Genomic DNA, 27,506 nt, shown 5'->3' on the forward strand with positions numbered 1-27,506 from the left:
ATTACAGATCCGAGAGTTCCTTATACAGTATATCACAGCTTCACACTTCAGCTGGGATTTTTAGTATGGGATGCAGTAAGCTGTGGAGTCACTCCTTCTATTTAAAGCAGGCTTTGATGCTGGCTGATTGCAGCCCATGTTCTGAGTCAAGCTGGAAGCCCTAAGAACATACCTGGTCAGGGCTGTATTTTGTGTCACTTCCCTTGGGTGAAGCAAATACGAAGTTGAGTTGTATGGTGAAATGTATCAAGATGCGAAGAGCACAAGGCTGTAATGTTTGGGGCATAAACAACACCCCCCCATTCTAGATGGTTTTTGTTTTGGGCGGTGTTTGTAATACTTCTTAACCCTCTGACCTAGATGGCCCAATGTTAGCCTCATATTGTCAGCTCTCAGAAGCGAGACAGGACTGTTCAGTGTTTAGATGGGATGCCTCCAAGGAATTCTGGGTTGTAATGATGAGGCAAGCAATGGCAAACCACCTCTGAACAACTCTTGCCTTGACAACCCTCTGGGGAGGGGTGCTGTGAGCGGGCTGCGATTCGATGACACATTCTACCACCCGTGTTTTTAAAAACAAAACCGATGAAGGCAATCCAAGGACTAAAAAGGGTTTAAGAAAACCCAGACGGATAAATGAAATGATGGAAAGAACGCAATGACATTAAATCATTGGCATGTTTTATTTTTATGCTTGGCATAAGGAGAAAAGCACAGTAGGTTACTAAGCCAGCAAGTAACACAATAATTATATGAGAAGATTTTGCTACAGCAGGCAACAATAGATGCAGTCTTTTGAGTAAATGTGTTGAACAAGCACTTTCAGAGTCTATTATATTCCATTTCGCCCCCCAGGATCCAGGGCAAGTATCACATCTTGGTATGCTCACATGCTGCAGTTTAATCACCGTATCAGATTATTTTAGAATTTAATAAATTAGAGTACCAATAAATTAGGGTACTGTATTAGAATGAACGCTGAACATGGAATGATTCCTTGCAAGTAGAAGCTTATCATACACTGAGGCTCTTATAAATAACTTTTTGTTGTTGTTGTTGTTATGTGCGAAGTCGTGTCCGACCCATCGCGACCCCATGGACAATGATCCTCCAGGCCTTCCTGTCCTCTACCATTCCCCGGAGTCCATTTAAGTTTGCACCGACTGCTTCAGTGACTCCATCCATCCACCTCATTCTCTGTCGTCCCCTTCTTCTTTTGCCATAACTAACTTAATACCCCTCAAAATTTAGAATAATGAAATATACCAAATGCATCTTAATGGAGCATTACTATATATCTGTCACCAGTTTAACAAGATTCAAATGGGTAGCTGTGTTGGTCTGAAGTAGCATAATAAAAACAGAGTCCGGTAGCACCTTTAAGACCAACAAAGGTTTATTCAGGGTGTGAGCTTTCGAATACAAGCACTCTTCATCACGCCCTAAATAAATCTTTGTTGGGCTTAAAAGTGCCACTGGACTCTGATTTCACAGTTTAACAAGAGCGAATTAAAATTTTCATTTAAAAATGGTGTAGTGGTTAAGAGTGGCGGCTTCTAATCTGGCGAGCCAGGTTTGATTCCCTGCTCCTCCACAAGCAGCCAGCTAGGTGACCTTGGGCTCGTCACAGCACTGTTAAGAGTTGTTCTTACAGGGCAGTTCTCTTAGAGCTCTCTCTTAGCCTCACCTATCTCACAAGGCGTCTGTTGTGGGGAGAGGAAAGGAATGTGATTGAAAGCCACTCTGGTAGAGAAAAGTGGCATATAAGAACCAGCTCCTTCTTCTAAATCAGTGGTTCTCAACCTGGGGGTTAGAATCATAGAGTTGGAAGGGGCCATACAGGCCATCTAGTCCAACCCCCTGCCCCCTTTGGGGGTCAAACAGCCCTTTCACAGGGGCTGCGACAGGGTGAGCACCTTGGCTGGGGGGGGCGCCGCTCCTCTTGCAGGTGCCCGTGCTTGGCCACCAGCCGCTCCAGCAGTGCCTCCAGCTCAGTCTCCCGCCAGGTGCTCCAGGTGGGGGCACAGCTCGGCAGGACAAGAGGCAGAACTGAACTGAGAAACCCCTGGAAAAACCCAATTTATATACAATCATGAACAATGGATCTTCATGCCATGGGTCAGTTTCGGTTTACTTTCTGTGAAAGAACCCTTGCATAATTGTATGGTTGGGGGTCACCCCAACAGGAGGAACTGTATTAAAGGGTCGCGGCATTAGGAAGGTTGAGAACCACTGGCTTAAATGAACTAATATGTTTTTAAAATGTTGTCATCTGACTTGAGCCTACAGGGAAGGGAGGTATACAAGTGTAAAAATAAAATGTAAAAACAGCAACAGGTGAATTTCCACGTTCAGTTTGATCCCTTGCGTTGTAGCCTCTGCCACTCCCAACCATGGCAGAGCACGCGCCTGCCTCTTAAGAGTATAACTTCAGGACGGTTGATGAATCCACGATCCGGAAAAAAGGAAAAATTTCCTCCCCTTCAAAATCAGCTGACTGAAAACCGTAGAGGCGGGTCTTGTCTTCAGCATCATAAAAAGTAACCGACCCACCTTCGTAATTCAAAGAAACCTGGATCTCTGTTGGCTCATCCTCTATTTCTAGCAGAGTAGGAGGCAAGGTCAGGGCTTTATACTGATCGCCGTAAAGCCCAATCGCCCAGATTCCCTCTTCAGGTTCAAGATCTATTTCCTCCTCCCGCTCCACAGATTCTCTGGCCACTCCCACGGCCCAGTAATCCCCATCGCTGACATCCACAGTCCAATAATGTTTTCCCGAAGTGAACCCCTCCGAGCCAAGAACGCAGCGGACACACTCAAACCTCTTTCCATTGTAGGGGAACTGCTGACGGACGTCCCCCCATCTGACAGACCTCTGATCTGCAGACACAACGTAGCGCGGATGGGCTGTTTCGGGATCCAGCAACACGTTTTCTGCAACAGAGGAAACCACATTCAAAAGGGACGTCCAAGTCTTCTCACTTTGCTCTGCAAATTGACATATCAAGCAGGGAATTTGATGGGACAATTCCACTTTCTCCCTAAACAATGGTGAATGGTGTAATCAAGGGCCGTTCCATATCGTCTGGGCAGCGTGTCTAGTTGTGGATTGGATTAAAATAATATTGTAATAGGCGTCTGGTCTTCTGGTCTATACCTGCTAGGTATGTATGACCAGGAAAGAACTCTGGCATCAGGTTCAGAAGCCTACCTTTGATCCATTTTGGCTTCAACGTGTTCTCTAAAAGATAAAAAGAAGAAGAGGAAAAAAGGTAAACTTTCTATTGCATAACAGGACAGATTTCCACCTTTATACAATCATGCATCATTTTAATATGTTCATGAATTCTTCTGATACCTTGTGAAAGCCTCTTGCTTAAATGAACATTTCCACTACAGTTAATCATTTTGTTTAAATGTGAGGGTAAATTTGCTAGATAATTCAAGATAATTTAAGGCACACTATAGAAGTAGGGAGTAAAAATGGGGCCACAGTTCAATTGAGCATGTGTGATGGCACCAATGGTAGAATGGCATTCAAACCTGAGTCTCTCAGATCCTAGACTAGAAGAGAGGGTTTTTTTATACCTTGTTTGTCTCTACTGGAAGGAGTCCCAAAGCGGCTTCCAATCACCTTCCCTTTCCTCTCCCCACAACAGACACCCTGTGAGGGAGGTGAGTCTGAGAGAGCCCTGATATCACTGAAGAAGAGTTGGTTTTATATGCCGCTTTTCTCTACCCAAAGGCATCTCAAAGCGGCTTACAAACACCTTCCCTTCCTCTCCCCACAATAGGCTATGGGCTAGGTGGGGCTGAAAGAGTCCAGAGAGAACTGTGACTGCCCCAAGGTCATCCAGATGGCTTCATACAGAGTAGTGGGAAAACAAACCCAGTTCTCTAGTTCAAATAGTTATCTTCCATGTTGGCTTTCAGTTCAGGTGCCAGTACTCAGACTACATGTTCTCTTTTACCTCTGAACTTCTTCAGAGAACTTTGCAGAGATGTGCTCTCTTGACTGAACTGATTGAGCCTTTTCTTCATATCTGATGAATCAGGTACAGCTGGATAATTAAATTTCCGCTCCTTACATCTGAAAAAAGGGAGCCAAAGAGAGAAAGCAGTCACCTAATGGATTCTGTTCCTGTCAAGACCTGCTTTAAGCTTTTCAGTGTAAAGGTTGCTCAAATAAATTTTTTAAAAACATTAATGACGTTAACATTCAATATAACTAAATCAGAGTCCAGTAGCACCTTGAAGACCAACAGAGATTTATTCAAGGTGTGAGCTTTCAAGAGCATACACTCTTCCTCAGACTAGAAAGAGCGCCTACTCTCGAAAGCTCACGTCTTGAATAAATCTGTGTTGGTCTTAAAGGTGCTACTGGACTCTGATTTTACTGTGCTACTTCAGACCAACACAGCTACCCACGTAAATATTTAAACCGCTCCTGTGGAGCGGATTAAATAAAAGGGTAAGGACTGTTGGGGAGGAGTTAGGGCGGGCCCTGTCCGGGATAAATACTCAGAGGGCCCATCCAGGGATAAGCTGCCAAGGCTTGGCCTGGCCTCACCTGGCCGGCCGGGGACTCGCCTCACAGATTGCGCAGGCAGCCCACGGGGAAAGTCCTCCGGTGCGGCCACTCCATCTTCAGAAAGGAGCAGGGACGCCGCGTCAAAGATGCTGCATCCCTGCTCCTTTCCCACCCCGGGGAACGTCGCCATTGCCTCGGGGGCTATATCCGTGGCCGCCTTCTCCCGCTGGCCTGACGATGTGGGAGGCACAAAGTGCCTCCTGATCCTTCCCCCTCCCCCTCCCACTTCGCCCGCAGGCCACCAGCCGCCATGAAACGGCTCCCCGCGCCCACCTTGCTGCTGGGCCGCGCGGCCGGGAGCAGCCCACACCGCTATCCGCCACCGACGCTTGATTCCCTGTCGCCACCGCCAACCCCAGCCGCACCTACCACGACGGGCCAAGCTGCCGCCAGTGGCTCCCGCCGTGCACCAGGCCGCTGTGGCCAGCCACCCCACAGAGCCGCGTCGGAGCTGCTGCCGCCGGAGCTGCCTGCACCATGGAGCCAGGTACGGCGCCCTGCAAAACACCCGCGCCTCCTCGCCCCACCAGAGCGACGACAAGCGGCCGCGCCTCCCCGCTCCACCAAAGCCCCGTGCCTCCCCACACCCACAACGCCCCGACTAAGTCCCGCGCACCGAGTACGCCCCAGGACCCAGGACTTACCCCACTACCCGCCTTCTCTCCTGGACTACGCGCCGCCCGGCTTCTTCCCCTCCACCGGCCTCTGCGGCCTTCCGCCAGAAGCCCTGGCCTCCTTTTCGTTCCTCCTGCCCGCTGGCCCTCACCTCTAGCGCCCATTTTATTCCGACATAAAATGGGCTTTCTTTCTAGTCTATTCAATATAACTGTTCCCTCAGAAGGAGATTCTGAGCTGAGCTGAATTCATGAATTGCAAAAGTTGGAATAGGGCCAATCAGGGTGCAGCCAGCCCTGCCTCTGCAGCTCCTGCCCTCTGTCCCTGGTCTCTAGCCTCTTTGCTCTCAGACACACCTCAGTGCTGGAGCCAGCAGCAGGGAAGGGGAGAGGGCCCTGGGCAAAGGATCATGGTGGAGGGCAAGCTCACGAGGGCCTCCGGCCTGCTGACTGACTGCTACGGAACTCTGTCCTGGGCCTGCTAACCAGCTGGCCAGCCCCCGCCCCACTTGATCTGGCTACGACCTGCGGCCCAAAGCCACCTTAAGCTGCCTGGCTGGGAGCCATGGGAGGGGATCCTTTTAAGGCCCCTTCGATGGAACGGTTTTTGGCAACTTCTGTTGCAAACATACAAACGGAAAAGCATATCTCTACAATACAAAGGGCTAGACATATTATTAAAAAAATGAAAAGTTGGAATTTTATAGAGCCTGTTATGCTTATTGCTGTGAGAGTGTATTGATATAACAATAGGAAAATTCCAATTGCCAAAAAATTGACTACGCTCCAGTGGGCCAAGGGACCAGAAATGATTACTGCTGCTGCTGCTGGGAAACGAAGGCAGGAAAACCTGCGGTGTAGAAGCCCAGTGATGGGAAAGGGGGAACCATGCAAGCCAGTTCCCATGTGGGAATCACAATGGTGCCACTTTTAAAAGAGCTTAGTGTCATGGTTAAGAACAGCGGCCTCTAATCTGGTGAGCTGGGTTTGATTCCCCGCTCCTCCACATGCAGCCAGCTGAGTCACCCTGAGCTAGTCACAGTCCACAGAGCTATTCTCACAGAGCAGTTCTTTCTCAACTCTCTCAGCCCCACCTATCTCAAAGGGTGCCTGTTGTGGGGATAGGAAGGGAAAGCGATTGTAAGCCACTCTGAGATGCCTTCCAGTAGTGACAATCAGAGTGCAAAAACCAACTCTTCCTCAAAAAAGCAGGGAGTGGAGGTAATTACTCCCCCCCCCCCCCCCAGTCCTTCTCCACATAAAAAAAATTACACTCTTTAGTGACATTCATATGGAATTTCTCAGGGAGTAAAGCAGCTGTGAGGGGCAATTTGGGGCAGAAAAGTATGATACCACAGACATGCATAATGTATTGGCATGTAAGATCAGTGGAAGCAAACCTACAACTCCCCCAGAAGTCAGTGGTGTGTCAGTGTCGACTTAAGCACTGAACTTGGAAGACTAAAACTTTAATCCACAGTGAGAATGTGGACAATACTGGGCACAACATTTCCAATTTCTGTGTTGGCGTAATCCCTGCCTGCTCATCCACATGCAGTCTAACCTGCTTTGCCCCTAATATTTTCTGGGAGCATCCTTTGGAGCAGAGGAGAAACTGTGGAAGGAGAACAGGAGGAGGAGGAGATGTGAAGACCCTGAAAATTTTTGCCGCACTTTGAAAGCCAATCAGAGCAAAACTGTCTGTCTGAAAATAGTCCGAGTGAGCTGAAGCAATTAAAAACAAATTACATACCTGTCCAATATGCTTCCAATATTCTGGAATGGAGAAGGAAAAGATTTAGGCAGGTTTCACATGGCTTATGTAATTGTCTTTAGCCTTAAATTTCATGCATACAGTCCTCTTGTTTATATTGAAGTAAGAAACATTTTTTTATTTTTGGCAATTGACAGGATTATAATGAGCATGAGTTTAAGGAGCGTCTCCTGGCCAGCTCTCCTTTTATATTTCCCACATTTCCATTTAAAGCAGTGGTTCTCAACCTGGGGGTCGAACGACCCTTTCACAGGGGTCATGGCAGGGCAAGCAGCTTGGCCACGGGGGGGGGAGGGGGCGCCATCCACACAACAGCCTTGCAGGGTAGATTGAAATAGAATGTCCATCTTTCTGTACCAGCGGAAAAGAGCGAGATCAGCATGGTGGGACAAGAGGCAGAATTGAACTGAGAAACCCCAGAAAAAAAAAGCCAATTTATATACAATCATGAACAATGGATCTTCATGCCATTGGTCAATTTTGCTTTAATTTCTGTGAAAGAACACTTGCCTAATTTTATGACTGGGGGTCACTACAACATGAGGAACTGTACTAAAGGGTTTAGGAAGGTTGAGAACCACTGATTTTAAAGGAACTAATGTAACAGGTGTTGGGAAGGACCTTTATTTCCTGGAGAGCTGCAATCCTGAACTAGATGGACCAGTCTTAAGGCAATTTCACCTGAATGCAACGCTGTGCTAAAGAACAGAGGCTACAAAATAATAAAAGCAATACAGCATCCTGCAACAGACTCATTTTGCTTGGGGGTGAGTGGGGGGGGGGTCTTACCTGCAGGAATTCATTTGCTGGCTGCTTATTCTTCTTTTCCATGTCACCAATCAGAGTAGTGATGCAAGATATTTCGCGTGTGTACTTGCCGGCATAGTCGTCTCTTGTCTTCTCAATCTCCTTTTCCAGGTCTCTCAGCTTGGACAGCTGGAGTTGCTCCTGCTGATCCAAAAACTGCCGCTGTTGTTGGAATCCAGATGCAATCTCTTGTCTCTTGGCTTGTGTCTCTTTCTGTAATGGGAAGATACGAAGGAAGTAGTTTGGTTGAGGCCCTGCACAGTCTACATACTGTTCAATCTACCCCCCAATTCCATCAAACACCTGGAATGAAATGGGCTTGAATTAATTGACCGACAAATCACTGGGGAAAAATGTGGACAAAAATTATAGGCATGCACAAGTTATAACCAAATGAGTCACCTGGAAGAGTCACAGACAGACATTACAGCTGCAGAGGGTGAGACACCAAGGTATTCAGCAGGTTTAAATGAGACCACTTGCCCATCTGGTAGAATGAGAGCCAGCTTGGTGTAGTGGTTAGGAGTGCGGACTTCTAATCTGGTGTGCTGGGTTTGATTCTGCTCTTCCTCACATGCAGGCAGCTGGGTGACCTTGGGCTTGCCACGGCACCGATAGAGCTGTTCTGACCAAGTAGTAATCTCAGGGCTCTCTCAGCCTCACCTACCTCATAGGGTGACTGTTGTAGGGGGAGGAAGGGAAAGTGAATGTAAGCCACTTTGAGACTCCTTCGGGTAGGGAAAAGTGGCATATAAGAACCAACTCTTCTTCTTCAGTAATATCAGGGCTCTCTCAGCCTCACCTCCCTCACAGGGTGTCTGTTCTGGGGAGAGGAAAGGGAAGGCGATTGGAAGCCACTTTGAGACTCCTTTGGGTAGAGAAAAGCAGCATATAAGAACCAACTCTTCTTCTACTATCTGCTGTGAGATAACACAGTAGCTCTCCAAGAAAAAGGGAGGGATTTGGAACGCTAGCCAGCTTCTGTAAGATCTTGTAACTGAGCTTCTGCTTTGCTCCTTTCTTGCAATAATCACTGTAAATATCAGCCTGGCCCAAAGGGCAGAAACCTGGGGGTTGTAAAGCTGTGAGGAAGATCTGCCAGGAGAGCATAAATAAATCCATTCTATGTTTGAAACTCTCATCCCCTCCCCTCATTTGTTTATACTGTATTTTTTTGTATCGTAAGCCACTTTAGTCCCCATTGTGGAGAAAAAGCAGCATACAAATAAAATAAGCTTGCGGCAAGTGTCTTTCCTTAAGCTCTTTTTAAATGGGATGACATGACTCGGAAAACAAGATTGGAGATGCAGCAGCTGTAACATTACCTGCTGCATCAGTAGTAGTAAATATGACCTTTAAAGAATGGATGTCTCTCCCAGTTTATGCCTTTCACAATTGTATGTGATTCATAATATGGCTTTGGGAAGTCATTAGAACTTGATCAAAGTGAACAGTTGTGTTTTGGAACAAGGGGGTGGATAGAAAGGAATGGGTTGTTATTTCATGTTTGCCCTCAGATCATTTCCTTGTGCCATAAATAACTTTCACAAAAAAGATTTGAACCCTTGCTGACTGCAATAAAATTGGCAGGGCAAGGAACAACAACAACACAAAAGAAATCAACACATTCAGATTTCGATGCAGCTGCAGCAATCTCCAACTTACCACTGAGGCTATCACTGTGTTAGGACCCCAGGACCCCTCCCTGTGCACAAGCAGGAGTTTGCCTATGAACCTCCCTTTTTAATAACATTTCTGGTATTTGCCTTGAAATTTTGGTGTATGTCCTTAGCTCAAGCCACCTTATACTGACTATTGAACGAGTTCTGTATTAGAACAATAGAATTATAGAGTTGGAAGGGACCTCATGGGTCATCTAGTCCAGTGGTCCCCAACCTTTTTCCGGCTGGGGACCGGCGGGGCAAGTGCCCCGCCCGCGCAGCACGCGGCACTTCGCACATGCGTGATTTCGGTTGCGCATCGCGCATGTGCGCATGTGCAGCCTGGCCGCGCATGCGTGATGCGTGGTGCGGCTTTGATTCCCTCCCCCCCCCCACAGTAAGAAGCTTCCCGGGCCGCAAGCTTGCGGCCCGGGGAAGCTTTTTACTGCGGGGGGGGGGGGCGGGAAGAGGGAACCGCGGCCCAGCGCCCTGGCCTTCACGGCCCGGCACCGGGCTGCGGACCGCAGGTTGGGGACCACTGATCTAGTCCAACCCCCTGCACTGTGCAGGACACTCACAACCCTGTCACTCATTTACTGTAACCTGCCATCCCCTTGAGCCTTCACAGAATCAGCTTCTCCGTCAGATGGCTATCCAGCCTCTGTTTAAAAATGTCCAAATAAGATGCTCTAGAACAATCACCAGATTGTCAGGACCATTTTAGCAAAGTGGCTCCACAACACGCAAACACCTATTCAGGTAAGAATGCAAATGCTACAGCTGTCTGAGAAATCCCTTTTGAATAACTTCACTCCAGAGGTTGCCTAATAACCTAACCAAGAACCTTTGGTCAAAGACTTGCTAGAACCAGTAACAAGACTCTGTTTCTTTATTTCACACCTGTAATTAATTCAAACGCATTGTTTTAGGGGCTGACTGTCCAAACCTATTGCTTACCAGTAAGTCCTGGCTTGGCTTTTCTCCATTTGATTTAGCTGACTGAATCTTGTTTCTTTCTTCCTTCAGATTTTCAACATGCTTCTGCAGCATCTCCTAAGGAAAAAAATTCATGTGTCATTTTTAAGTGTCTTATGTGGAGTCTTCATTCTTGCAGGTGCACTTGGAATTCTTGCAGGCGCACTTGGAATTGAGAAAGGATACAAGCCTCCTTCCAAGCTAAGGAGTCTAAATCAGATACATTGGAGGAAGGCTATAAAACTTTACTCAGTGAAGCAATGTGTGCTGCCACAAAATGGCTGCCATGGGCACAAAATGGCTGCCATGGGGACTGGGCTGAGGCCAACCAAAGCATGCTGGGAGGTTCCAAAGTCTTTCTACAATGGAGGAAACTGCTTCTTGCCTGCAGATGCACAGGTGATGTCTGCTAGGTTCTTTCTAAATTACCTTCTGCTCTACAGTTGGATCAGCTCTTTACTCCAAGGAAAATACACTGTTTGAAGGTATGGGAAAAGGTTGCCAAGTAGGGATACCAACTCTGGGATCACAAATTACTGGGAGGGAGGGGGGAGCCTCAGAAGGCAGGATATAATAAGGTGACCAGATGGTCCCACTTTTGGAGAGACATTTGGGGGTACCTGGCAAATTGTACTTATGTTGAAATTAATATATATATATTACATTACTATTTTTGCATTCTATGTGTTCTATGAAACTTTTTGTTGCTCCATATAGACCAAATTTTTAATCAAGAACCCCCTCCCCCCCGGTCAATGGTGTCCCACTTTACCAGTGTTAAAATCTGGTCACCTTAGGATATAATGCCATGGAGTCTGGCCTCCAAACTTGTCATTTCTTCCTGGGAAGCTGACCTTTGTAGCCTGGAGGATCAGCCATAATTCCAGGAGATCTCCAAGCCCAATCTACAGACTGCCAGGCTCAGAGTCTTAACACAGTTGTAAGTGCGCTTTCCAGGGGTAGGGGGAAACACAGGGCTCTGCTAAACAGTCATCCAGCAAGGAAGTCCTTGTTGGTCTATTATGCCCCCCAAATAGCACTACAGTCAGTGGACCAAAACTTGCTCCCCATCCTGGCTTCTACCAGGTGATTTTTCCGGAAGGTGAAGTCTGGGATGGGGAAGGCCCTACAGTCTGATCTCCAAAGCAACCACTTTCTCCAGGGAAACCAATCCCTGCAGTCTGGAGGTCAACTGTAAATGCAAGTGATCTACAGGCTCCAACAGGAGGATGGCAATCCTATATGTAACACCCCTCCCCCCTAGGAGGAAGGGAATTGCAGGTGATATAAGAGGGATATGGAAGGCATGAGGCTCTCTCTCAGAGCAGGTTTCAACAGACCTATATCTAGGGTTGCCAGCTAATATGGGGGGAATGTGTCCTGTTCTATTAAAGAGACACTTAATAGGATGAATTCATTCACTTTTGTGCTGTAAAAAGCTTAACTATTTCAACGGACAGGAAATTGTTCCTCCAGCCAGTTCAGAACTCAAGTTCTACTCTTGTTATCCCCATTCAGGTGGATTTAGAACAAGGATTCCCAAACAGGGCTCCCTGGAGCCGTGGAGCTACCCAGAATTCCAGCCCAGTTCTCTGGCTCCTCAAAGCCAAAATAATACTTCAGGGGCTCCTCCATGGTCAAAAGGTTGAAAAAGACTGATCTAGAAGGATGTGACTAACTATAGTATTGCAATGTCATAATTAGAATCGTAGAACTGGAAGGGACCATACAGGCCATCTAGTCCAACCCCCTAAAGCAGCAGTCTGCAGCCTTTTACAGGCCGCGGACCGCTGCGCTGGAGTGTGGGGAGAGGGCGACCCAGGGCCCCACGCATGCGCGGCAGCCCCGGCGCAAATGCACATGAGCGGACATGCGGTGCATGCACATTTGCGTCTGGCGGGGGCTCAAACGCACAAGCGCAGCAGCGCTGCACACACTCGCATGCATGGACTTGCCGCGCGTGCGTGTTTTCACCCCTGCTGGACACAAACGCGCATGCACAGCAAGTCTGCGCATGCGCGTTTGTGCCGGCGGACGCGGCTCCCTCTCCCCGCCCCTCCAGGCCGCAAGGAAATCGGCCGCCAAAGCGGCCGATTAGCTTGTGGCCCGGCAAGCTTCTCTCCCCCCCCCCCCCCCCGAAGCAAGAAGCTTGCCGGGCCACAAGCTAATCGGCCGCTTTGCTCGCGGCCAGGCGAGCTTCTCATTGTGGGGGGGCGGCGGGAAGAGGGAGCCGCAGCCCGGCGCCAAGGCCTTCACGGGGACCACTGCCCTAAAGCATCCATGATGAGGATCTGTCCAGCAGCTGCTTAAAGACCACCAGTGAGGAGCTTACCACCTTTTAAGGCAGCCTAATCCGTTGCTGAATTTTCTCATGATATATATCTGGTATTGTTCTACACATAGTTTAAAGCCATTACCGCAGGTCCTATCCTGTGCTGTCAACAGGAACCACTCCCAGCCCTCCTCCAAGTGAGAGCAATCATGTCCCCTCTCAACTTCCTCTTCTCCAGGCTGCACATTCCCCTTAGCCTTTCCTCATGGGGCTTGGGGATTACAGCTGGATAAACAATGTTAACAACTGCGCTGCTCTTTTCATTGCAACAACCCAGTCTGTAGAAATCACATATTCCAAGAGATGCTGAATACTAAAGTAGAGCTATTTACCTTGTAATCTGCAGCAGCTTCTTCTGTGTGAACCACTGTGTGATCTCGGTGAGTTTTGGATCTGTCACAGACCTGGCAAATCAGGGTCTCATCTGTTATGCAGAAGAGGGTCAGGGGCTTCTGGTGTTCCTTGCACCGCCTCTCCATATCCAAGCTGTTCTCCAGATGCAAACTGAGTTGTTTGGCAGTCTCTACCATATTCCCCAGTTGTCTGTTTGGTTTGAGACTCGTCCAGGAAAACAAATGCCTGCATTCCGGGCAGAAGGCACTGCAATCAGATCCTTTCCAAGATTTGGTGATGCAGTTTCGGCAGAAATTGTGCCCACATTCTATGATCATCACAGGATCCTGAAAGAAATCCAGACAGATGGAACAAGTAGCTTCATCCACAAGCGTTTTTGTTGGATTTGCAGCAGCCATGATGCTTTCTATGGGTGGAGAGTAAAATGAGTTTCACTTTCCAGTTTCCAGAAATGGGTGGATCCTTCCCCCCCCTTCCTTTCTAGTTATCAGATATCCAGGCCATGATCGCAATAGGTACACTGCAAGCATAAAGGTAGGCTACCTGTGTAACAAACAAGGCTGGGATGATAAACAGTGAGCTGCTGAAGGAATGGTTAAGAGATTGATGACTGTTGCTAAAAGATTCTGCTCAGAAATAAACAGGAATCTATCATTTAAATAATTAACAATCTAACAACAAAAACAAACGCACACTCACTAGCATTCTGTGGACTGGAGGCCACTTCTTAAGATGCGTGCATCTTAACTGTACAGGCATTCTATATAGAGGGTTGTCCAGACGTGGGGTCACAACACTGCTGCACTCATCTGCTCCCAAAGACACACCGAAAGGAGGCAGCCTTGGTGGGCCACTGCTGGGGCAGACAGCCCTGCCAGGGGAAAGGCTGTGGTTCAGAGGTAGAGCATCTGCTTGGCATGCAATGCAGAAGGTCCCAGATTAAACCCCTGGCATCTCCTCTAACCTGAAGAGTTGGGTTTGTTTCCCCACTCCTTCACATGCAGCCTGCTGGGTGCATTTGGGCTAGTCACAGTCCTGTTAGAGCTGTTCTCTCAGAGTAGTCCTGTCAGAGCTCTCTCAGCCCTACTTACCTCACAGGGTGTCTGTTGTGGGGAAAGGAAGGAAAGGCAATTGTAAGCCACTTTGACCCTCCTTCAGGTCTTCAAAAGTAGAGTATAGAAAACAACACCGCTACTACTTCTTCTTTCTTAGTCCTGAAAACTTCCAGGGACAAAATTCCATCAATAGTTGTGGGCCTTCTTTCTCCCAGTTCGGCACATCTGCAGCTTCTCCAAGCAACCAATACATCTACATCTTAATTCACTGGAGCGGCACTTGCCGGTTGGCTTGTTGATGTGGGACACATCTTCTGGTGCGCCTCATAAAACGGAAATGTAGACGGATGGGACGTCCGTAGTCCTGCCCAGGAAGTGTGCCAGAATGGCCCAACCAGCAGCTGTGCAGGGCCAAGGCAGCAGGGCCAAGGCAGCGGCGGAGGAGCAGGTAAGCAGGATATTGGAGGAAAGGAGTGTGTGTGCATTTGTGTGCATGTGTTTGCTTGGGATGGAGGTTGGGAAACCAAGAGGTAAAGAGGGAAATGGCAGCGGGGAAGAGGAGGAAGTCTCTGTGTATTTGCAAGTGGGGGGGGGGGAGGAAGCAAGGAGGAGGTTGGGAAACCAACAGGTCAGGGGGGAAACGGGGGGATGGGGAGTCTCTGTATATCTTTGTGTGTGTTTGTGAGGGAGGGAGTGGGGGCAGGGAACCAAGGAGAAGTTTCTGACAGTCAGAGTGGTTTCTCAGTGGAACAGGCTTCCTCGAGAGGTGGTGGGTTCTCCATTTTTGGGAATTTTAAAACAGAGGCTGGATAGCCATCTGACGGAGAGGCTGATTCTGTGAAGGCTCAAGGGGGTGGCAGGTTACAGTAGATGAGTGATTGGGATGTGAGTGTCCTGCACAGTGCAGGGGGTTGGACTAGATGACCCATGAGGTCCCTTCCAACTCTATAATTCGATTATTCTAATATCAAACTCGTTCAACAGTCAGTATAAAGGTGGCTTGAGGTAAGGACATACACCAAAACTTCAGGGCAAATAACATTTATTAAATTTTTGGAAGCCACATAGAAAAATTGCAAAGCATTCAGAAAGTCAAGGTGGTCTAAATGTTCGCTGTTCACCATTTTTCATCCAGACATTTTAGATATATATTAAAAAATTAAGTGTTAAAAAATAAAACATAGCCTAATCTGAATCAGCTTTTAATCTAGAGAAGAAACCTATGTTTAAAAAGATTTTTTCCTAGGATATAAGAACTTGCATGACATAAAACAGGTCCACAATAAGCATAACCAATGGTGATCTCTCATGCATTTGCTAATCCAAGATGGATAAATAGCTACCACTAGAGTTTAGCTTAGATAAAATGCTTGCTTTCTGCACAACTCATGGATGTACTCTATAGTAGGGGTAGTCAACCTGTGGTCCTCCAGATGTTCATGGACTACAATTCCCATGAGCCCCCGCCAGCATTTCCTGTCAGAGGCTTATGGGAATTGTAGTCCATGGACATCTGGAGGACCACAGGTTGACTACCCCTGCTCTATAGCACTCTATATGCTTGTATGTATATAATATCCATATGCAAAATTCAAGTCTCATCTCAGCTGAAAGTGGTGCATATATGTTGCGGGCACCTATAGCCTTGCACAGCAAAATACCTGTAAGCAGAACCCTAATTCATTCCTGCTCCCCACTTTCATGTTTTTGCTAATAATACGTGCAAGCATTCAAAACGGAGACAAGGTGCACGCATTTTATATCCCAGCACCTACTAATCCAGCCAAGAGACTCGTGTTAAAAGCTGGATTTCCTAGTTGCTTTAAATGGTGGACACATTTCAGTCTTCCGCATTCTTTAATGGTGGACACATTTCAGTCTTCCGCTAGGAGATTCAGAACATCGCTAATTTTTAAAGAGATCTTTTATGAGAAACAGTAGTCTATTGGCTAATATCAGAAAGACAAATTAAGCTGACCCTTTGCCTAGAGAAACAGGTGGCGGCTTGGTTAGTTTAAGGCCTTTACAGGTGACACATCAGTGAAAAAAAAATTCCAGCCTATTTTTCACATGTTTTCACCTGGAGTGTGTTTCTTTACCTCCGGTTTCATTCAGAATGCACAGAAAACTGGCAAAACAAATCAAACACTAGCAAAAGTTGAACTTCCTCTGGAAATGGCACTAGGCACATATTTTGTTGTTCCTTAAATTTCAGAATGAGTAGCAGTTCACTTTAAACAAAAACAGATTTGCAGGAGACCACGCCGTTAACAAAGGAAAAGGGTAGTCTTCATGTCCCCGACTCGGAAGAAAGGAAAGAGTGTTTCTCCCTCAAAGTTTGCTGACTGGAAGCAATAGAACTGATGGTCCTCTTCATCATCACAGAAAACTACAGTCCCGCCTTCATAGTCCAGACAAACCTGGATCTTGTTAAGGGGGCTCTTTAGATACAGAAGGGTAGGAGGCGAAGTCAGAGCTCGGTACTGACCGTTGTGGAGGCCTACGGCCCAAATCCCTTCCTCGGGTACAAAACTGAACTGTCCTTTCCTTTGTACAGACTCTTGGGCCACGCCCACAGCCCAGAAAGTTCCATCCTCCACATCTACTGTCCAGTGATGCCTCCCTGACGAGAATCCAGGAGAACCAAGTACACAGCGGGCCGGGTCAAACCTTTCGGGGCTGTAGGGCACTTCCTGCCGGAAAGATCCCCACGACACCGTTCTCCGATCATCAGACACAACAAATCGAGGATGAGCGGTACCTGGGTCCAGCACCACGTACTCTGCAAAGAATCAAATGCAAGCATCAGGTACGGAGCCAGCCCCTGATAGCTTTCCCAGACAATCACATTTCATAGCGATAGGTAGCCCTCTGAAAAAATCTTCAGACGGCATCCAGGATTAGGGTGTGTGTGTTTATGTGTATATATACACACACACATATATGCACAAACTCCAGTCTTGGATGCCATCTCTGAAAAGGGAGGGAGGGAGGGAGGGATGGATGGATGGAATCCCGGGATAATTCCCGGCTTTTCAGGAAGGGAAATTGCCAAAACACAAGAGCTTATACCAGTTGAGCATCCTGTAATGTCCGACAACACCACAAATTTATTATTTATTTATTTGTTTGTTTATTTATTTATTTATTATTTTGATTTATATCCCGCCTCTCATGACTTCTGTCACCTCGAAGCGGCTAACCATTAAAACCATAACGATCGATTTACATATTAGACTCTTCTTTTAATTATGCTCATTCTGATATTTTCCAATATTTATTTATCTTTCAGGTCCCCACTCAAACATTCAGCTACACATTATAGAGAGTGCTATATAGTGTATTATTATAATTTTGACCACTGAGGCTAACCATTAAAACCATAACGATTGCCCCATAAAACCCTATGAAAACTGTAACAGTACATATAACATGTAACAACCCACAAGACAGCAGAAACAACTCTCCCAACTCAATCTACAAAGTTCAGCCAAACAATTCAACACTAGATGTTATTGTATTACAAGGGATGCTCATCTAGGGTGGGACCCCAGATTGAATTCCGGTCAACACCCCCCCCCCAACCAAATGCCTGGCGGAAGAGCTCCGTCTTGCAGGCCCACAATGAAACTACGAAGACAAAAAAACCCCTGATATCGCAGTCAATGCACAACTGACGCACAAAGGATAAAAGGCATTTATAAGGCATGTATAAGGCCTAAGGGATATTATTTATTATATGTTATAGTCCGCCTTTCTCACATGGACTCAAAGCGGATTACGCATAGAGAGGCCATATAATCAACAAAATGGGATATTCAATAACTAGTGCATTAGGACATTCAAAGACTGAATCCACCAGAAAGAACAGGAGATGGCATCAGCATTATGCCGCATTAAGTGGTACAGAAATTACGTAGGCTACATACAGCAGATAACACTACAAGTCCCGATGGTCTATCCAAATAAGTTTATGAAACCATTCTATCCTGCACAGCCTTAATGCCTCTGCAGAAAACCCCTTTTGCATAGTTTGCAGAAGGCCAGGAGAACAGGAGCTTTCTTCACCTCTTCGAGCAGGCTATTCTGTAAGGTGCAAGCCACAGCGGAGAAAGTATGTCTACAGGAGATTACTGATTTTGCCCACTTGCAGGTAGGCACCTGCAGAAACCCCTGCTGGCATGAGCATGTCCAGTCTGCCCCCAAGTCAATCTATCCTTAACGAGCCGCTAAGGCTTGGGTAATGAAACAATGCTGGAGAGCATGTTAAAAGAGGGGCGGGGCAGAGATCTTAATGGCAAAGAAAATGCGCATTTCAAACACAGCTTTCACTGTTTTTACTGTGACATACTAACATTCAAATGTGGCAAACACTTACCCTCTACCCATTTTGGTTCAGACAGTATCGCTAATGGGATAAAAGGAGAGAAATAAGTGAAAAATCTATTCGTCATTAATACAGTATAGATGTGGTATGTGTGTATTTGTATTTATTATTATAATAGATGACAGCATTTTTTGTAGAGACTATGACCAAACCAAAAATACCATAACACCCTTAGAGCAGTTTAATGAAGTTTGGCAAACACGTTAAATTAATCACTCAAACTTAGAGGTCTAATTTCATGCTAGCCTAAAGGCTTCTGTAAGGATTCTTGAGGTCAGTGATGCCCAATGTGGTGCCCATGGCACCAAAGCACCTGCAGGCACTTCTCCTGGAGCTCATTATGCCTTCCAAGACTATAGGCAGGGCTATTGTAAAGGAAGGACTGGTGGCTGGATGCTTTCTTCCAAAGAAAGGAGCCTTTCACTTGGACCTTCCCTGCCATTCATTGGACTACAGAAGGATCCTGTAACAAGACTCATGGATCAGCTGTGAGGTGGAGGGGGGGGGGACATTAAGGCAACAGTGGCAGCCCCAAGATCAGCAGTCCGGCAGGGAGAAGGGAGAATGGGGCAGCAGCCCGGCCTGATCAGCTGTCCAGTGTGTGTATGGGGGGGGGGGGAGGTGACCGCCAGTGGCTGCCCCATACGCTTCCCAGTGGAAGGGAGCATGGGGCAGTGGCACTATCAGCCACCTGAGCACAGCATGAAGAAGTCAAATGCTTCTCCTCAAAGGCAGAGAGCAAAGCTTTAACTACCTTTGGTAAATAACCAAAGCTTCATTCATTTTCTGATGCAGGTGTAACTAACCTGTAAGCTTAAAAACGAAATCGCTGCATTGAAGTGTATATATTTCTAGCAATGGAACCTTCATCTATCTCTCTGTTGTATGTAGTCAGATTATAGTCACTAGCAAGACTGAACAATTATGTAGAAAACCATGATTTAGATCGAGCCTTCCTGTCTACTGATTTAAATCAAATCCACCCTGCTTGGAAACAGGCAATTTCTCACCCAAAAACAAACTGTTATGTAGACCAGTGTAAAGAAATGGAAGAGAACAACAACATGGGAAGAACAAGAAATCTGTTCCACAAGCTCCAAGAAATCAAAGGGCAGTTTAAATCATGGTTATACATGCTGAAAGATCAACATGGAAATACATTCATTGAACAGGACGAAATAAAGAAAAGATGGGAACAATAAACTGAAGAACTGTACAAAAACATGAAAGAATGACCGTTTTCACAGCATTGCACAATGCTGTGAAATGTCTGCTTTCAATGTGGGGGTAACACAGGTTTGAGGACAGCAAAAACTTGGAAACAAGACAATTATGGCATAGTTGGCAGAGGCTCATGGGAATTGTAGTTCGCAGACATCTGGAGAGCCACAGTTTGGCCACTCTTGGCCCAAAACAAACAAACAAACAAAAAATCAGAAGCAGCCTTTGCATCTCAGCCACTGAGTTCAGATCTCCATGTGATTACCTTTGAATTTCTTCACTTCCTCCTGCAATGATGCACTTTCCTTAGAGAACGTGCAGAGTTTCCTCTTCAGGTCGGAACAATCAAGTAGGGCAGGTGGCTGGAATTTGTTCAATGTACATCTAGAGTTTTAGAAATTACAGGAAACATTTTGTTCGCACAACACTGGAGCCCTTTAAAAAAAATCAGCACCTCAACAAATATTTTTTCATGACTTAAAGCTTATGCCTGGAGGGGGGGGGGAGACAGTAGTCTGTGCTCCTGGACTTCATTTCCTCCCCCCCATTAGTACAGACTAACGCCTGAAGTTGCTTTTGCTCAAACAATACAACTCAGAATGAACTACACTACTTGGAGGAAGAAAAAGAATGCATTTGCACTCTGTGGGAACAGACCTCGGACTTCCAGCAATGCAACATGGGGTGTGGGCGGACACATGGGAAGGAAAACCCAGAACCCTCTAGTTGGAAAAAAAGGAGGAAGAATCCTGATTCACAGAATCAACTCTGACAAATGAATGGAAATAGGCACCCACTGCCCATCCCTTGTGTAGGAAATATCTGCACTATACCCCAAACACTCAAATATGGTGGTGGTGGTGGGGGGGGACTTGCAAAAGATTCTAATATTGCATGCATATCAGCAGTGAGAACATGGGCTCTTTGCCATCATACCTGTTCATGGTACTTCCAATATCCTGGCAGGGAAAAGAGGAGAGACAGAATAAACTTAGGTGTTTCAGTTTAACACTAGAAGCTGCCTTACGCCGAATCTAACTATAATTCGTCAGTCACTATTGTCTACTCAGGCAGCAACTCTTCAGGATCTCTGTTATGGGTCTTTCACATCATTTACTGTCTGGTCTTCTTAAGTAGAGATGCCAGGGATTGAATTTGGGACTATAGAACCGAAGAAACCCCCCCCCCCTGCTGGATCAGACCAATGTCCATCTAGTTCACTTTCCTGTCTCAAACAGTGGCCAATCAGTTACTCTGGAAGGCCAACAAAAGGGCACTGAGACAGACCTTCCACTGATGTTGCCTCTTGGCTGTAGAATGCAGATGTTTAATGCCTCTGAATGTGAACATCCCCCTCGTTCACCATGGCTACTACTACACAAACAGACATCCTCCACGAATCTCTCCAATCCCCTTTTTAAACTGTTTTATCTTGTGGCCATCACTACATCCTCTGGCAGCAAATTTCACATTCTAATCACTCTATCGCAGTGGTTCTCAACCTTCCTAATGCTGTGACCCTTTAATATAGTTCATGTTGTGGTGACCCCCAACCATAAAATTATGCAAGGGTTCTTTCACAGAAATTAAACTGAAACTGACCAATGGCATGAAGGTCCCTTGTTCATGATGGTATATAAATTGTTTTTTTCCTGGGGTTTCTCAGTTCTGCCTCTTGTCTTTGTCAACTCTCTTTGCCCCATGCATAACTGTATAAACCTCTCCCCTCCTTACTTGTCTCTTCTCAATATTGTGCTGTTATGGCCTCATTTTAGTTTTTGCTAAACATCTGAATCGCTTGGGAGGATGGCTGGTAGGCTGCTCCTAAGAGAACTTTTCATTCACATTCTCTGGAGTTCTTGTCTAGAAACTTGACTTGTTTTCCTCCATTACTAAGAAACTTGGTGCAAGATACTGCTTACCTTTCACAGCCTGACTTGTAGGCTATAACATGTTAGGATATAACATGTTTAGTTTTAGCTATGCATCTTGTCTCGAGTTCTGACTAGTTTTGTTGCGTGTGTGCGTGCTTGTGCACATGTATGCATTTGGGACCCAAGAGGTGGAGACTTTCTGTAAGTTTGATCACTCTTATTAAAATTTCCTAAGCTCTGTATCCTGCACATTGCTTTCTTGGAATTTCTGCAAACTTTGACGCTTCAGGCCAATGCTCCAAACATGTGTAACAACAAATCAGTCAGTCAGTTTGTCTTGTTCAGGTAGGGAAACTCAGTCACAACCTATTACTACAGTGCAACAATATTCAGTGATTCTGGATGCAGTTCGGATTCCGTAAAACAGGTAGAGCTGCAGTGGACAGTCAGTGTGGTGCAGTGATTAGTGTTAGACTAGGCAGAAAGAAACCTGAGATGAAATCCCTGCTTGCCATTAAACTCACTGGGTGACCCTGGGCCAGTCATTCTCTCTCAGCCTAATCTGTTTCACTGGGTTGTTGTGAAACTAGAGGAAGGGAAAACCATGGCATGCTGCCCTGAGCGCACTGGAGGAAGAACGGGATTAGAATGCATTAAATAAAGACTATTGGGGGGGGGGGGGAATTCTTTCAAAGTATAACAACCTACACTATGAAATGTTACTTCCCACAACTATGAGAGAAGTGGCACAGAGTGTGTACAACAAGTGGGAAACAAATGCCCATTTACTGCACAAAAGTTGAACGGACACAAAAACTACACCATCAATTTACCTGGAGGAGTCGAATTGGGTGTTCTTGGCACTTCTGCTCAAGCTCCTGGATTAGGGCCCCAAGGCGGGAAATCTCCTCAGAAAATGTTGCTGCATCTTCAGCCTTTTTTTTCTCCACTTCTTTCTCCACTTCATCCAGTTGGGACAACAAATGCTGCTGGTGTTTCTCAAGAAACTGTTGAAGCTGCTGGAACTCTGCTAAGAGTTGCTGCCTCTCAGCAGCTGTGTCTTTCTGTTATGGACAGAGGACAACAGTATAAAAAACAAACTGGAAGCACAGAAACTCGTGTGTTTCCCGGGGAACTGCTGAGCTTCTGCTCACGTCTCACTCAACGTATTGTTGGAAACTCACTGTTCTTCTGAACTGAAACTGTGCAGACACAGTCTTTATTCTAGCATTACAGGCACCTATTGGACAGTGCCTGTGACACCGATGCCGTGTGTATCATCATCCCCTGGTGCCATTCCAAAAGCCACTGAGGAAGTGGAATAAAGTGGGGGAGAGAAACAAAAGCTAAGTTTTCTTTGTTCCAATTTTTGAAAATTATTTTATCACCATCTCCTCTGTGTCCACCTGCTCCAGCACTGGTTCAAACATCTTTGAAATTGGGGTGGGACTCAGCTACTCCCCAGCATCACGGCCAAATCTGTCATGGATAGGAGCATCTAGCAGTCAGTTGCCAGCAATAAATAACCTAGTGCCACAGTGTTACTATCATGGGAAGCCTCCACTCAGAGGATAAAATCATGGGGTTCAATCCTGTTGTGTCTATTTATCTAGACAGGGTGCTGACCTTGCAAAAGGTTGTGACATTTGGATTCAAATCTCTACCCAGCTGTGGATTCATTAGATGGTCTTGGACATACCACTACGTTAGGGATCTGGGTGCTAAAGGCTGATAGGAGACTGCCAGCTCATAGCAACCAGTATCATCTTTTAAAAAATGTATTTATTATTTTTATATACCGCCCTCCCCAGAGGCTCAGGGCGGTTTACATGGAACATAAGAACAGTACATGAAACAGCCTATAACATATGAATAACCGTACAATAATATTAATAACTATAGACTAAATCTATGGACTAAAAATGAAGTCAGTAATTAAATCTGGTGACTGGGTGAGGCAGATCCTTCTCCAAACCTGAAAAGGACTCCAGGTTGCAAAAAAAAAAATTCTGAGATTTGTTTAAAAAAATAAAACGGGGAAGTTTTAAAAACTCAAATGATAAAAGGAGCACTTGTAGCTTTAAGAAACAGAAGCCCTCAGTAACTGTTGCTTGGCACCCACAACTTTCCAGGCTATGTTTCAGTAAATAAAAAGGTACTGGAAGGGCAGAGTCCTTTCCAGGGCTGTGTTGGCCTTTGAGGGAGGAGTCACAGAAGCTAGGCCTGACTAGGTTTACCAGGTTGAGAAATTCCTGGAAATTTTGGGATAGAGAGGGAGCTCGGCAGGATACGCCTCCAAGATACCACCCTCCAAATCAGTCATCTTCTCCACACAGAGAGTTCTGTGGTCTAGAGCAGGGGTTGTCAACCTGGGGTCCTCCAGGTGTCCATGGACTACAATTCCCATGAGCCCCTGAATTTAAAATGATTTCTCTTGAGTATAATTTCTGACAAGGCTTTATGAAAGAAGGGGGTGGGGAGCATTGTTGTCCCTTCTTACAGAATAGATGATAGAATTCTGTTCAGGAAATAAGTTAAATGGATTTTGAAACTGAAAACTCTGCACCATAATGTTTCCAGGAGATGCTCAAGCAGATAAAAACCAAGACAAACCAGACTCTGTTTAAGTGTATTTATGGGAACTTAAAAGAATCTGAAAGGTCATTATTTATTAAGGTCATTATTGCTTAACAAACAATTTGAATACAGATTCACTTGTAATTATGTAATATATAGTACACATGACATGTCAAGCAAACAGGACAAGGGAAGGGAAGAACAGCGGATTAACTCCCTGACTGCGCTGCACTCCTTACAAATTATTGTGGCACCTACCAGCAGATCCTGGCTTGGCTTTTCTGCAATCAATTTAAGTGATAAAACCTTCTCTTTTTCTTCTTTCAGCACTTGCAAATACTGATGCAGTTTATCCTAAAAAAAAAAAAAGATTAAAATGCACTTAAAAATTAAGACCAACAATTTTGGTTTCTCATATATTTGGCCAGCTACTGTAAACAAAGAATTCATATATGCTATACGTGGCTTGGGCCCTACTTATCTGTGGGACTGCCTATCTCCTTATGCCCCCTGCAGGGCATTATGCTCTGCGGGTATGAATTTGCTGGCTGTCCCGGGCCTCCTGGACATTCGTCTGGCCTTGACCAGGGCCAGGGTCTTTTCAGCCCTGCCCCCAACCTGGTGGAATGAACTCCCTGAAGAGCTACGGGGCCTGTCGGAACTGTCAGCTTTCTGCAGGGCCTGTAAGATGGAGCTCGTCCACCAGGCGTATGGTTGAGGCCATGGTGGGTCCCGGAGTCTCCATCAGTGTATCCCTTCGCACTGGCAAATCAGGACCCTCACTCCCCAACGAGAAAGAGCTCTTGGCCTCCTATAGCTGGACAGAGGGAGAGGGTGTGGGGTTAGAACTCTGTATTCGCCATCTTTTTAATGATCATTGTTTAATGATACTTTTCAATGGGTTTTAATGGGGTTATACTGTTTTTTATCATTTTACTGTGAACTTCCGTGTGAAAGGAATGCTGCAGTATATAAATACAAAAATAAATAAATAAATATTCACAGCCCCATCTACCACTGCATACAATAGAGAAGCACCTGTGCAACTGATCTCTTGGCATAAGAGATTAGGAAATGTGTATAACGGAGGGGGGGGGCACAGGATGACGAGTTACTCCAGATTGTCTCTTTTAACAAATGAAGGATTCGTGGCAATGGCATAGTGAAGGAGGAATGATCGCCCCTAGAGCAGGGGTCCCCAACCCCCGGTCTGCGGCCTGGTACCGGTCCGCAAAGGCCATCATACCGGGCCGCCAGCAGCCGCGCCTGCCTCCCCCCCCTGCAGTGAGGGGGGGGAAGAGGCCAGCACGGCAGCCGGCGCAGCAGCTACGCAAACACGCACATGCTGAACTACCGCACATGCGCGTTTGCGCCCCCTGGTGGCCAAAACGTGCATGCGCGGCAACTCTGTGCATGCGTGTTAGTGCCACCTGGTGGCCAAAACGCGCATGCGCAGCAATTGGGCATGCACGTTTATGAGCAACTGCGGCAGCCGGGCCGCTGGTTCTCCCCCACCCTCGGAGGCGGTCCCCGACCAGAAGAAGGTTGGGGACCGCTGCCCTTGAGGTATGCAGAGTGCCCAATATAAATTGGGGAGGGAGGTAAATACCCTCTCATCGCAACATTATTCCCCAGTTGAAAATGCCCTGTACATGTGGCAAGGGGCTGCTTTTTAAGGCCAAATTATACTCCAGGAATTCCAAGAACGAAGCTCCATCATCTAAACCTACCTAAAAGTGAACGACATTGAGAAACTTTATATGTGAAAAAAATAACATGGGGAAAGAATATGGGAAATACATCTCTAGTCATACTCCATCCCCTTTCACTTGGCATTAGCAGCAGCCAGCAAATTCAGACAGACTTTGAAGCTTTTAAAATATCCTTCTCAAAGAGAATTTCCATAGAATAGGATCCCATTTACTGAAAGCTCACTTCACCCTCAGTTCATCATGTTTCTTCCGTCTCGAACCCAGAAATTGAGGCATTTCCCCATTAACCATTTCATTACCTTGTGAACCTGAGCTGCCTCTTCTACGGGAACCACACTGTGTGTCTTATGTGCCCTGGACCTGTCACACACCACACAAATGGGAGCCTGGTCATGTTCACAGAAGAGTTTTAGAGGTTCCAGGTGTTTCTCACACAACTTCTGGTCCCCAGTTTCATTTGCCCGTTTCTTGCTGAACTGTTTGGCGAGTTCCACGATGTTCCACAGATGCCTGTTGGCACGAAGGTTCTTCCAGAGAAAGGGCTTTCTGCACTGCGGGCAGGGAAGGCTTTTGAATGCGGACACTTCACAACACTGTGCAATGCAGTTTCGACAGAAATTATGCCCGCAATCTATGACCATCACCGGATCCTGAAAATAATCCAGGCAAATGGAACAGGTGGCTTCATCCTGGAGGGTTTTTTCTGGATCTGGAGCAGCCATTTGGTGTGGTTATTTCTGATAAAGCAGAGCAACAAAGCTTTAGTTTCGTTTTTCATGCTCACCACAATAAACATTTTAAAAGCAGCTACGTAAGCAAAAAGTAGATTAAAAGGCCTTAAGAGGGCAAAGCAGGAAGCACACTTTCATTATTGGAGATGCAAGATGCATGAATGGTTTTCCCTTGAACTTTTACGGACCCCCACCTATTATTCAACTAAAGGTCTGCCATATCACTGAAGGAAGTCACTCTCAACCCTACACACTCCTGAAGAGAGTGCATATTCATGTGAACTCTGAAAATCATTATTCCATCATATTTTAGGGAGAAGAGGTGGCTCACTGGCAGGCCCTCTGCTTGGAATGCAGAAGGTCCCAGGTTCAATCCCTGCCATCTCCAGTTGAAAGGATTGGGTAGGAGACGCTGCAAAAGACCTCAACGTGACACCTTAAAGAGCTGTCTAAGTAGGGGTGGCCAAACTTTGCTCTCCAGATGTTCTTGGACTACTATTCCCACGAGCCCCTGCCAGCACTGGCAGGGGCTCATGGGAATTGTAGCCCAAGGAAATGTGGAGAACTACAGTTTGGCCACCCCTGGAGTAGCCAATGCTAACTTTGATGGGCCAAGGGTCTGATAAGCCAACTTCATGTGTTTATTTGAGAGCTGAACCTTGATGGGCCAACTCCAGGCACTGGAAGTAAAACCTATTGGATTTATTTATACCTGCCTTGCTCCTAATTTCACATGCAAAGCATTGGGGGAAGCCATAACACCTGGTTTCATTCAGCCGGTGGCCCTCAGCTACACCCTACCAGCGGTGTAGGCACACTTGCCCTCACCCCCTTATTGAAA

The 27,506-nt window shown here is 46.3% G+C and overlaps 2 protein-coding genes across 2 annotated transcripts in view; both read right to left on the minus strand.

Moving 5' to 3' along the window:
• Window positions 1-659: 659 nt before the first annotated feature.
• Window positions 660-13,530, minus strand: LOC143831590 (E3 ubiquitin-protein ligase TRIM39-like). Its single transcript, XM_077324686.1, has 7 exons — window positions 13,087-13,530; window positions 10,405-10,500; window positions 7,769-7,999; window positions 6,959-6,981; window positions 3,972-4,090; window positions 3,212-3,241; window positions 660-2,934 (listed from the first exon to the last, which is right to left on the minus strand). Exons 1-7 carry the CDS (start codon window positions 13,504-13,506, stop codon window positions 2,417-2,419), a joined length of 1,437 nt encoding a protein of 478 aa, XP_077180801.1. The 5' UTR covers window positions 13,507-13,530; the 3' UTR covers window positions 660-2,416.
• Window positions 13,531-15,188: 1,658 nt separating this feature from the next.
• The window catches only part of LOC143834495 (zinc finger protein RFP-like), a 28,346-nt gene continuing 16,028 nt past the window's right edge, over window positions 15,189-27,506 (minus strand). Inside the window, exons 9-15 of the mRNA XM_077331322.1 lie at window positions 26,234-26,665; window positions 24,481-24,576; window positions 22,479-22,709; window positions 20,708-20,730; window positions 20,037-20,155; window positions 18,542-18,571; window positions 15,189-16,945 (exon numbers count right to left, since the gene is read on the minus strand). Coding sequence (XP_077187437.1) covers window positions 16,431-16,945; window positions 18,542-18,571; window positions 20,037-20,155; window positions 20,708-20,730; window positions 22,479-22,709; window positions 24,481-24,576; window positions 26,234-26,665 — 1,446 coding nt within the window. The 3' untranslated portion in view covers window positions 15,189-16,430. The remainder of the gene's footprint in view (window positions 16,946-18,541; window positions 18,572-20,036; window positions 20,156-20,707; window positions 20,731-22,478; window positions 22,710-24,480; window positions 24,577-26,233; window positions 26,666-27,506) is intronic.

Source organism: Paroedura picta, chromosome 3, assembly GCF_049243985.1.
Source record: "Paroedura picta isolate Pp20150507F chromosome 3, Ppicta_v3.0, whole genome shotgun sequence".
Classification (NCBI taxonomy): domain Eukaryota; kingdom Metazoa; phylum Chordata; class Lepidosauria; order Squamata; family Gekkonidae; genus Paroedura; species Paroedura picta.